General features: G+C 31.1%; 1 protein-coding gene across 1 annotated transcript in view; it reads left to right on the top strand.

The window, feature by feature from the left end:
* ec (ubiquitin specific peptidase echinus) overlaps positions 1 to 13,325 on the top strand; it is a 45,682-nt gene that overhangs the window by 17,627 nt on the left and 14,730 nt on the right. The window contains exon 2 of the mRNA XM_018548336.1: positions 9,424 to 9,516. Within this exon, the coding sequence (XP_018403838.1) occupies positions 9,424 to 9,516 (93 nt within the window). The remainder of the gene's footprint in view (positions 1 to 9,423; positions 9,517 to 13,325) is intronic.

Here is a 13,325-nt window from a genome sequence, read left to right as displayed (position 1 = left end):
GAATCGCGGTATATTCACGCGGTTAATTATCGTGAATGAATATTTTTCAGAATATATTTATGTTAGAGCAATTATCTCGTAAAAACAATAAGCGGATGAAATTATAAGAGTAACGAATAGGAACAGAAGTTAATAGAGAGGGTATTGTTGAAAAATAAAATTTTCATTAATAAATTGTAGACAAATATGTAAATAACATAATTTAAATTATAGGAGAATAATGATACGTCGAATCTCATTTACAGTGAGAGAACATATCGGATGCTAGCGGTTTCTTTTCAGGTTGTTACCTTCTTGTGGGAAGTGCCCGTACATTCATTTGCCTAACAACTTTCCGGAAACGGCCAAACCAGGCGAGCTATGCAATCTCGAGTCTACAGTTATAGGAAGCTCCTCGCACATGTATTTTGCAAACATCTAGATCTGGTCGTCTAATCTATTTTGCGATGTTTACATTTTCTTATTAAGCATATCACATTTCCATCAATTTTCTCAAAATGAGAATTTTTCTGTGAAAGTTGATACGTTTTCTAACGATACGTATTTTATCATTACTATATCCTAATATGCGAAACAAATTTATTCCCAATCTATTGCATATGAGAAAATGTTCAATGAGATCATCATATCACTTCCTACTTGAAAGATTCATGAGTTGCGTTTTATAGTTAGTAAGATTATGTATCTCCTCTCTTGCAATGTCATTCATTAAAATATAAAAGTAAGAGTACACATGACATATGTTCGACTACAAATTATGTCATATTGTATTCCTATTTCAATTCTCAATAGGAGATGTTTACTTTCCCCCCTGATTAATTTAAATAATTAATTCAAACATTTGAAAATGTACCAACATTATTCTGCAAATTAATGTTTTATGAAAATATTATTTTTGTATCTTCCTTATTAAAATAGGATCATTACCGTTCTTCTGCTGAAAGTCGTCTTTCACGCGACAACAAGACAGCTTCGATCCTTGTTTCGATTTTTAGATTCGCCTTTTGCGATCTAGATTTTGCTGGATGCCGTAACGATGGAACGAATACGAATCGTCGACGGGGATAGCATCGTCTTCAATGAGGTTGCATAAATCATGGGAGATGAGCAGTCTACCGCCGTGCTGGCATTCTGCGCTCAACGCGGTTCTCGAGAAATCCTTCCCTTTCACCGTGTGATTCGATCACGAAGATCGAGAATGCGTGGCTCATCTTCTCCGAGGTTGACATTTATTCCCCGCTTCGTGACTCGACTCACTTACAATTTGTCTTTATGGTTTTAAATCGATCAAATTTAAAAGTTAGACGAATATCCATGTTGAAGCACCGACTTGCTTGGAAGATATAATAACAATTTTTTAAATTATTAGTTATTAAATAAAATATTATATAATAACTTTAAAGAAAAATAAATTAAAAAAAAAGGAAAAACATAATATTAAAATAAAAAAAAAGACAAAATTGAAAATTGAAAAAAAAAAGGAAAAGAATAGTTAATCTAATCAATAAAGATCAATCACTTTTAATTAAATATTGTTTAAATTATATTGTTTATAAAGTATACGGGAAGCGCGCGCAAGGAATGTGCTAGTTAATTATAAAAAAGAATTAATTTTGTTTTATAATCCATTGCTTCCTCATGTAGTTTCAATCTAAAATTTAAAAAATATATATTATATGTTAATAATAATTTTACTCTTATATAAATATTATCTTATATAAATGTTATACTTTACATATATATGTAACATAACCTGAATTAGGATTAAAAATCTCGCTTAGTTGCCGACTAAGAATTTTTATCGTAATCGGACGACAACTATAAGCAGCTTAAGATTCCTCTAAAGTTATCTCTTGTATTGCGCACTCGAAACTGAACACCCATGTGCAATTGGAGCTCGTCGCTCGTCCCGGTATCATCTCGGATGTAAATAGTCCTTACACGTAGGGTTAAAAACGGGTCGTCAGCTACGAAGTCACAGATCGCTGAATACGAATGGATAATCGTTGGCGCTTCCTTGAACGTTGGCGCACACCTGAGACTTCGCTTGGATCCACCCCAGCTTTTAAGCAGCCCCGACTTCAGGTTGTTCGAAATGTAGCAGGTAGTCACCATCGACCCTCACGAGGGTCGAGGTTGAATACTTTTGTACCTGCTTCTTTGTATTCTGTCGGCTTGAATAGTTTCCCCTTCAGTGTCCCTAGTCGGCTGCACAAATGCGTCAAAATCTTCGTTACACCTGCTCTCCTCAGTCAGTTTATTTGAAAAAAGTACAAAATATTTCCTTATTTTAATAGAGTTTATACATTTATATACAATATAGAGTTTATACATGTAATCGTTGGATTCTGGATTGATTAAATACCGATGTAAAGGTGATCGATAGAATTTTCTATAAATTTATTATTGGAAAATTATTCTTTTAGTAAATTATTATAGATTTCATCTGCACTGTATTAAAAGATGGCAAATGTATTCTTCACAGAATACGTTATTTTGTACTGTGCTTTTATATCATGTTTTTTTTTTAATACATATAAGAAATACGGTTATTATGTTCCAAATGTTACATAATCGTATGCATCCAGGAACTAAATTCTTCAACTTGACATTTCGAATCAATCGTTAATAAATGAATAGATTTCATTTGATCTTCAAGTACACCGGTATTTTTCTCGCGCTTTCACGCCTACATGAACATTTTTCCGGTGGGAAATTAACGTCCATCGCGAAGTTGTTTCATGCCTCGCCTCGAACAATAGAATCTTATGCGATGTGCTTGGAGCGGCCCGTTTACTAATGCAAAGCGCAATGATTTAAGAACATCAAATAATGGCCTGCTAACATTTTAACGGCGACATTCTTCGATAATCTCTTTTTTAAATGATCTTTGTTCGTTATGGAAATACACTAATGTACTAATATTAAATTACGTATAAAAATATATTTTTATTAAATATGAAACAAAAAGAATTTTGAATGAGTCTTCCTGAATTCTTTATGGAAAGAAGGAGAGCATAAACATATATATACACTCGTATATATTTCTTTATATTTATAGAATTAAACTTTGAATTTTTCTGAAACCCCACGGAAACTACAAATATTATAACATTTTACTGTACTTTTAAATATTATTTAATATTCTTGAAGTTAAAAACACGGAAATAGCAAATACTAAATAATAAAGCATACAGCAGATTGTTTCCTTCAAGGACCAAAACACTTTGAAAATGTTTAAATTAGTGAAACTTTCTCCTCGAAAATATATATCACGAATAAGATTTACAAGGACAAAGAGATTTTCTTTGAGCTTTGTTTTTCGTGAAGAGACTTGTTGTTGTCATGATTTACAAGTGGAGTCTGGTAATCTTCAAACGCTCCTTCGTGAGTTCCTTTTGTGAGAATGTTTTACGCTGATTAAAGTAAACCGATACCGTACACACACTGAACCAGCACACTCACTCACAGAACCTAATATTTTGAGAGTACTAGCATCTTTTTATTATACTAATAATACATATTACGCACTTTGTGAAAAGTACTCGCTCAAGAACATACACTTTCATATAGATTACATATTTTTGTTTTTATATAAAAAATTGTTTTATTATTATATCTTTCTTCTATTCATATCTTTCTTTTTACAAAAAATTAATATGCATATTTTGATGTTTTAATCATATTTCCTATCTCTTGTTAAATCGTTAACAAACAAACAGCTAAATTATAATAATTTTATGAAATAGAATTGGTTTCTTATTAATCTAACTCTGAGACAGTACGTCCGTTTGCGTCGTATAATTAACCAAGAATATCAATGTTTGCTCTTTTCGAGAATTATTAAGTAACAGTCGATGGCGCCATGCAGTTTCAATACATTTGTGTGGGTGTTAAGATCTTATATGATCGATTTGCGGATAAAACGTTTTAAGTAGTTGGATTATAATCGGTCTTGTTTAAATGCTACCAATGATTTATATTACATTATGAATAATGGTGATTGCAACTCGATCAGAATTTTATTCGTTTCGAATCTTTATTTCACTATATAAAGATAAAACGTTTCATATTTTTACACGCAACATTGTATCATATGCTTACACCGTGTTCACGCTTTTATCATGCACTCTCTAAGGGACAGTTAAGGTACCCATGTGCACAATACGCTACCGTGGGCCTATACACACTCTGTTGCAATAACTGGTATCGTAATAACTCGCTGCCTTTCTTGCTATTGTGTAGGCACTCGAAAAAATTTGCACGCGTGTATCGATTGCTGTCGAAGGCATGACCATATGTAAACGCATTCTGTAAAAAGAGATTCTCGTGCTGTACTCCACTATTGTGTGGCAGCGTGCAACTCTGCCAACAGCTGCTTTCGCAGTTAAAAGGCAGCACTTTTGACGAAAATTATGACCGTTCTGATAATTGTTATAACAAATTATAATACTTTTATGGCAAAAAAGAACGTACTCTTTTTATTTCTTTTTCTATGTATGGAACAGAGTTCTGAAATAAATGTAGAAAAGATACGTTACATTTAAATATTATGTTCAATTAATAAAGCGAACGGTAATTTGTATTATATAAGCACATGAGAATATACACTCTATTAAATTTAGACTTTTAAATTTAGTCCATCATACATCGGACATGGGATATAAGATCCACTAGACATGAGGGGAAAGAGAGAGAGTTCCCAAATCGTCCGTTCATTCGTTTCCGAATCAAATTGCGTAACGATCTCTCGTAGCAGCGTAGCGTAACGTAAAGCATCGTCAGTCCCCATGACTCCCTCTTCTATCCGTCTCATTCGCCATTCCTCCTCTTTACTCTTTCTTCGTCCCTTTCCCCCATACCGATCCTCTTCCGCGGCATTTTATGTTCACTGTCTCCCCTTTCCGCTCCTCTGAAAACCTGGTCGGCCCCACTCTAGAGCCGTTTATCCTTCTCTCATCCCTTCCTCAACAGTCCGACTGACCCCGGGTCCTCTCACCCACGCTGTAGCTTCGTAGTAAAAATGGCCGATGCTTGGTAGACTGTATAGTAAATGTATTAGGATCGGATCCTCATGGTATTCCACTCACGGATAAATTGCATAGAGATCATATAGATAATATTTATTTATATAATTTTTTAAATTAGATAATATTTATAATAACTCCTACTTAGAATATTTCTGTTTATTATTTTGTTTGTTATTGATCATTATATTTTATTATTGTTTTATCACTCACGTACATAATGAGTTAATACATATTTGTATTATAAATACATAATGAGTATGTTAAAGTCGACATATTATACTTGAGTTTATAATAATTTATATACTTACATATATTTTGAAAATAGGAGATCGAAGGTGTTGAAGTTTATTTTGTCCCGATTCACACAATTTTTTGGTGATAATTTCTTGAAATAGTTTAAGCCTAGAGTGATAACATGCATTTTAATGAATTAATAAAAATTCACATTATGCATTGTATGTTTATCAAAATATTGAAATCATAATAAACAAATTCACGCGAACAGTCTTTTGATGCATGCTGAGAAGAGATGCGCCCCTGTAATGCCCAGAACATTATATATATTACAACGTACTATAGTAAGTATCAGCGGGACCACGACCGCGTTCACCGGTCCCTGCGTTTTCTTACCTGCCCACAAGAGTCCCGCGTGGCGCTGCATTCGCTGTTGAAGTCTCCCGGCTTCGTTCGGGCATTGTTGCATCGACGCCCGCTTAAGAGAGTATCCTGTGCGTTCGCATCGTGTCTTATATTTCCTCTATTATTTGGAATTTATAGTGTACAATGTACAGTGCAATTCACAATCGACAGGATTGTCAATGATTTTACGTGTGTTTAACCACGCGAATGAGAAAATAACGGTGATTGCAAATTGGAGCGAGCCAACCAACCGCTATGAAGCAAGATCAGAGGCCGCGGAGACAGGCCCTCTTTCAGATTACGAAGGTTTGATCTCACGGTTTCTCTTTTCTTTTTTATTATATTATTTATTTGTTATTTATTAATGTCGGTTTATCATTGTTAAAATCGGCTGTCATTAAAACTTGCGATACTATATCGTGTGATAATATTTATACCGTTATATCTATCTTACGCGAAGAACCTGTTGATTCTCAGAACATCCGCGGCGTATAAATCATCTTATGTTGATATTCATTGCGTTATGGAGGAAAAGACATGAGAATTGGCTAATAATTTATTATGTATCTATAGCATTTTAATGGTTTAAGTACTTTAAATTGATATGTTTGTTTATATGTAACACTGACAGATGACAGGGCGTTGATGTGATAGGGTAGTATTGATTATAAATGTTATATTCATATGTAATATTGATTATAAATGGTACATTTATTTAATTATTTTTATATATTATTATAAAGAAAATTTAAAATAATTATAAAACGCGTGGTAATAATGACAATGATAATAATAATAATAAATAATAATAATATTATTATGATAAAAACATCGATGCCCAAATTAGAGAAGCGCTCTAAAGTTAAATTTTTATTTCATTAAATAAAATTATTTTTTTTTTTTAATGTGTATTCAACAAATATTTTTTTACTTTTTATATCTATATTTTGCAATTTGAAATATTGCAAGATAATGCAAATATCTGTTATAGAAAGGTATAACGTCGATTTGTAGGGCGTGGTTGTATAAAACAGTGGATAATTTATTTACGCAATTTCTAACGATAATGTAGCGGTACTCTCTGTTCTTTACGTTGTAGAAAATTCCGTGAAATGCACCTTTTCTGCAATTAATTAACATGATCCAACATGAATACAATTTTATATGGCAGCTAAAAGTATAACCTTTTTAAGTTTATTGGTAAATATGGGATGACAATTTACTCTTTTAATAAAGTGAATACATTATACATTGACTGAAAAGTTTTTAATGCGGTTTCCCAATCATTTGAAATCAGACATTTTGCGGTTACAGAAAACGCGGTAAAACGATGTCCGTGTAGTAGCTTGTTTCTTATTACATGATTGGTGTAATAATTATGGGCGTATCCATGATTTCAGTCAAGGGGAAGAATTTTTATTTTTACATAAAACTTCTTAAAATACTTATATTGAATTTTTTATATTGAAATCCTCAATAAACATACATAGGTAATGTATGAATAACGTGAGCATACAGAGGCCAATAAGCGATTCTTTCACGACCAAATTTTTGATTGTGAAAATTATTTCCATAATTTAATTAGTTTTTTTTAAAAATAAAATATTGAGAAGAGGCAAATATGTTTTACCCCTTTTTACGCACGCTTATAATAATAATAATAATAATAATAATAATAATAACAATAATTTATAAAGTTTCAAATAAATTATTGAAGCGTCAAATTAAATCAATATTGGAAAAACGTCTTAAGCTATTTTATATCATCTATTACTATATGCAGAAGTAGCCCGTATGAGCATTGTAATTGTAGTATCATAGAAAATATCTCGCACGATCGTCACGCAGCAGTAACTAGGTATTTGGAGCAGTTTGAAATTCTCATCAGACACAATTCATGCGATCGTTCTTGAATTTTTTTTTAACACGCTTGGGTAAACAGTAAATTATGCGAAGAATGGTGACGTATATTCTTTAATTTTGTTTTAATTATATGTTAATTATATTTAATTATTTTTATTTTATAACATATGTTATCAGCAGATAAAGAGTGATTAAAATTTTTAGTTAGTTTTAATTATAATATTATAAGTTTTTATTTTTTATGACTTCTTTTTATATTATACAATAATATTTATGACAATGGAGGAAAATATAGATATATGTAGAAAAATATGAATATAAACTTATTGAAAATTTGATTATCTATTTTTATATTTTTTAAATATATATATTATTTATAAAATTATATTATAGTCTAATTAAAAAATGTTTATTATAAGATATGCTTAATACTCGATAAATAATCACTGGATTAGTAAGTATTAACAACCGTTATATTTTCGAGCCTTTCGCAGACTTCTGCCGCTAATTGGTTCATGCATTGAGTAACAAACCAATTAACAGATATCGAAGAACAGATACTTGAGACGAGTGTGTTTTAAAATTCTAATTTTGTAGTAAATTTGCCAAAGGAAAAAGTATAATGCCTAATCATTTACGGTATAATTAATAACAGCAATGAGATGGGAAAACAGTATGCATGCGTTAATTTACTCAGAAATTATTTATTACGAGGAGAGAGAGAGAGAGAGAGAGAGAGAGAGAGATTAGGAAGAAATAAAATTTAATTTATTAATTATGTATAACAAATAATTAAAAATAAAATTATTAGACACATATACACACACACACACACACACATTTTATCAAGATTTATAAAATTTCTTTCGAACTTTTTTTTAGCAAACTATTGTTAGATATTGTAGATGATAATTATTTAATTTTGAAAGTTATATACTTTTCTTAAAATGATTTTTTTTTTATTTTTTCATTTAGCCTTATTTATGTGTGTGTGTATCTATATGATACAAATATTTTCTGTAGAGACATTAGCATCTCACGATGGATCTTGCGATGTGATAATAAAACAGAGATTACTATTATTATTAAAGTTGCAACAAAATAAGTTTTTTCTTATTATATAGTTATAGATGTGTGTATCTTGTAGAATATATTTTATTCTATATAAAGAATGCTTATTATGCTGCTAAAACTATTAATATTACAAATATTAATAAGAATACCTAATTTATGAAAATTAAATAATCATTAAAAGTGTTAAAGCAAAAAGTTCTACAAGAAAATAATAAAAAGAACTAAATTTGATGTTATTCTAAAAAGTGTCGAATATTGTTTCGCATCGCGACACAAGAAAAGAGGAAATTATGTTCCGCTATGCAGGACATGGGAGCACGGAAATTGTGATTTACTTTCCCCTGGTATAATAACGCGCTCGCATTGGGTTACTATCGTATATGGCTGTAGATGGATGCCATATAGGGTCTTGACACATTTACATTTTTGTTTGTGTATGCGTACACCCACCTATTGCCTTTCTCGACTTAGTGACGTATACGCTAATACAAAGGCTATGATAAATTCATTCAAACTGATGCCGAAATCTTTACTCACGTCCATATAATGGCTGATAATATAATAAAACCTGTAATATGTGTGTGTAACGTAATAAAGTAAAAATTGTCAAATGCAGGCACATACTGTTATATTGGCTCATGTAAATTCTATAGGAATGTAGTTGGTAAATTTATATGTAGTTAAATATAAAATTTTAAATATAACTTTTGATAACATAGATATAATAAATGTTTGCTGTATTTTTCTGAAAAAAAATTTACTGAGAAATTGTGATTTAAGAAATTATGTCACACAATTTTCTAATTTTATTTTTTAGGTTTTGTGGCATCTCGACATTTTTCGAAGAAGCTTCAGGGAGCTCTCCGGACATGCATGCATGCGTGAATCCTGTATTTTCTGTGCACTCAAGGTAAGCAAATCAAAATTGCGGAAAAAGACAATTTCTTTATATATATATATATATATATATATATAACGTAATTATTTATTATTTTATATATAGTTTAACATATTTCTGACGCAAAAGCAAAGCAATTGTTTATGAAATGTGCTCATTAACATCTTCTCTTTTTGTTTCCTTCCTTAATTATAACGCGATTGATAACAGTATTGTATGCAATGACATATGTTCTAAGCTTTTATGATACGCTACCTTGGCACTTTTACGTATCGATGATCTCTGGTGCATCTTAGCATTCTAACAAAAGGAAACAGTATACCTGGGACAATTTTTATATGAAGAAGAGATTGAGTATTTTTCCAGATAAGTTTTACGTTATATATGAAATTCAATGAGAATCATCTTTTTAAATGATCCCACGGTAACAGTGAAAATAGGGTGTGTCCAACAGATAAAATGGCTTGATATTTTACGCGTGAGGAAGCTTATTATTTTCTATTGAACGCGCAAACTATTCCCTTCGCACGCATACATTAAACCTGTAATACAAATCAAATTTATTCAACCGACAATCACAACAAAGATGTTAACTCATTAATGTACTTATTATTCATTTATACATATATTTATTTATTTATCGTAATTTTTTATTATTTTTTACTACATTATTTAACTTACAGGCATATTTTTAAATTAACTATTAATATTTTATATAATTATATATTTTAGACATGCGAAATATTAACAAATTTTGCAAACTTTACACAATAGGTATCTATTTTCATAAATATTTGTTACGCTCAATTTAGAAAAATCTAAATTGAAAATGAAAAGTATTAATAAGCTTCACTGTGTGTTAGCACAAATTTATTTATTTTCTTTCTTCTTTTGCTGTTGCGCAGATCGATAATAGAAGCCTTGACTTTATTTGCTATCGTCCTCTCTATCATTTTCTCTGTCACGTTCTTTGCAATCATGTGGAGATACGGCTTGTAACGGGATCGATGCTCCACGGACAATGATGTTCTCGGTTTTCGTTCGTGATTGGCGAGGAGCGCCACAACTGCGCACTGGGTCCATCATTTTGTGCAAGCGTTGTCTGCTTTTATCGTGGAAGGTCAACTGTTTCATCTAGTACAAGAAGGAACTAGCTTCAAGCCAGATGCGATAGTAACGTCGCGCATTCGAGGCAATTCGAGGCTACTCGAGAAGTAGGTGGAAACGCAAGTTCCTTACCGATCTTCTCACGGGGTTAATTAGCAATCTTGCGAGTTAATTGCTTCAGGCGTAGAGGTACCGAGTGTGATTTGCAAGAACAATTACCGGTCGGAAGAACGTGTACGCTTCGTTGTTGCCAGATTCGTCTTTCAGCCGGCGCAATTTTGCCCAAAATTACTGCAATTCGAAAGTAATTCAGCAAAGCTCATTTTCTCACTGTAGAGAACACGTCACGGCGCTGGATATAGATCTCTCACTATTTGAAAATATTCACGTGACAATAATTGTGTGATTTAAATGTGCTTGATGATAAATAACATTTTTGCAAGCGTTACATTATTTTAATCTTTACGTCAGATTAAATTGCGCACATTATTATTTAAATTGAACAATTTAACATTGGGTAATTTCAACTTAGAAACAAAGAAGAAGCTCTTGGTATTTAAGATAATAGCTTTGCCAAGTGAGTTTGGGTTCCTCTCTCTCACGTTAGAAACTGTCGTATGAGTAGCTTTTAGGATCCATCCTTATACCTAAGACCTAAATCTCTGAACTAGAAATTATATTCCTTATAGAAAATTTACCTGTTACTAGTACATTACAGTTTAGTGGCTACAGGTTTTCGGGCTAATCTTTTTCGAAATAAATATCTCATGACATCTTTTCAAAATGCTTTTAGACAGTTTCTTATCTCGTTGGTCAGACAGATCTAATATTTTCGAATAATTATATCTATACCGTGCAGAAAAATTACGTAAATTTATTCGTGTGTAAATAAATCTTACTCCTGTATGTATTCTAAAATTACAATAAGTTATTAATCTAATTGCAAACTTTTAATATTGAATTATAAGGACTATAATTATTTTTGTGAACGAAATTTCTATAAATAAAGATTTAACAGGAAGGATTATATTCTTACATACCAACATGATGATCAGTATCTATAATACTCAACGAAGAATTTAACTCATATGAAATACCTCAGATGATTCATCATGAATGCATTTTGGAGGATGGAAGCAAGAATCCTTCGACGAAACCCTTTGCTATGTGTGTGTGATACGATCTTTTTTATTTGTTTTAATTTAAAAAAATGTACGTGTTAAGAATATACATATTTTCTGACTTATATTAGTCTTGCAATTTTTGTTAAATATATCACCTTAAATTAATTTATAAATATTTTAACTTGCAGATATTTTCGATATTCCATTATCAGTGACCGATCTAAGTTATTTTGCTTAAATTAATCAAGAAGGGAACAGAATTTTTAATGTTGTGCATACAATATAATTTAGCTTTATGGTTCTTCAGGAAGCGATAGTTTCTCATAAAGTGTTTCCTGTTTAATTGCATTTTCTCTTTCTAAAAATTCGAAATAACGTTAAAAATTTATTTAATCGTTACATTATGAGAATTCAATTCCGACGCAATTGTATGATATGAATTGTACAATGTCTCTAATGACACAGATCATATCGCTAAAGCGTATTTTTTGCATATTTTGTATTCTGAATACAGTTAATTGTTAGATGGCCACGATATAATAGATAATTATGTACATAATTAAGGATATGTTCAAATTCCCACTCGAGTGCTTCCCCATGTATCGTTTTGTCTATATTTAATATTTAGCGAGTAACAAGATCGAAATGATACATCGGTGACATTCGAATGGGAATTAGCCCATAAAAATGTTCAATTAAGAATATTCGTCAACAACTAATATGTTGCCATAACTACTATTTTTAAAAACACATGATGTATCTTGTAATCTTGCTGAAGATGTATAATTTGTAACACTTTTTTTTACGCGCTGCGACAATTTGTGGTAGAAATATAGATTACCACTTTGGTTACAGACACCTGACATAATTTCCCGTTATTATCGAATCATTTCCGACTGCCGCAAATAGTTCCTTTGAACTTGAGTGTTGGAGTACTGAGAAATTGATTTAAACTACTAGTCCTTGATTTTCCTTTAACACTTTTTTTTACATTTTACATAATAATATATTTCTTGTTGTTCCTTGTTATTTCTTGTTACTTGAAATTAATATGGTTTTGCTATTTTTCCAAAAGTCATTTTAAGAAAACTCGATTACTGAGCTTATTCACATGACAAGATTGAAAGTAGATATGTATAGTTTATGTAGATTACCGTTTAACGCGTATATCAGAATCGAGTACTTTACAAACCCAATTAGATTTATGTCCTGTCTTACAACGAGAGAGGAAATGTTCTAAGTCCCTGTGCGTAAGTGGCTACTTCTTTGAAACGACAACCCACACTTTCTTGATTAAATAATATCGTCAGGATTTAATACATACAATTTCCTGTTTGGCACTGGAGTGTGTGGATATGCGCGCAGGAAAGAATAATTTTTCGCAATATATACTTCATATACATATAACATTAAATATAATACATTAATTTTTGATTTGGCCCAAGTATATATCTAATTCATGTTTATCTTGTATACTTGATCATCAAATATCTTCAGAATATACTTTGTATTTTAGTGATAATTGTCCCAAGTTTACGCGCTTATCCACATACAATTATATTTACATATAAAATCTAACTTTTATATTCT

This window comes from Cyphomyrmex costatus, unplaced genomic scaffold, assembly GCF_001594065.2.
Source record: "Cyphomyrmex costatus isolate MS0001 unplaced genomic scaffold, Ccosl1.0 scaffold72, whole genome shotgun sequence".
In the NCBI taxonomy this organism is placed as follows: Eukaryota; Metazoa; Arthropoda; class Insecta; order Hymenoptera; family Formicidae; genus Cyphomyrmex; species Cyphomyrmex costatus.
This window is presented reverse-complemented; position numbering and strand designations above follow the sequence as displayed.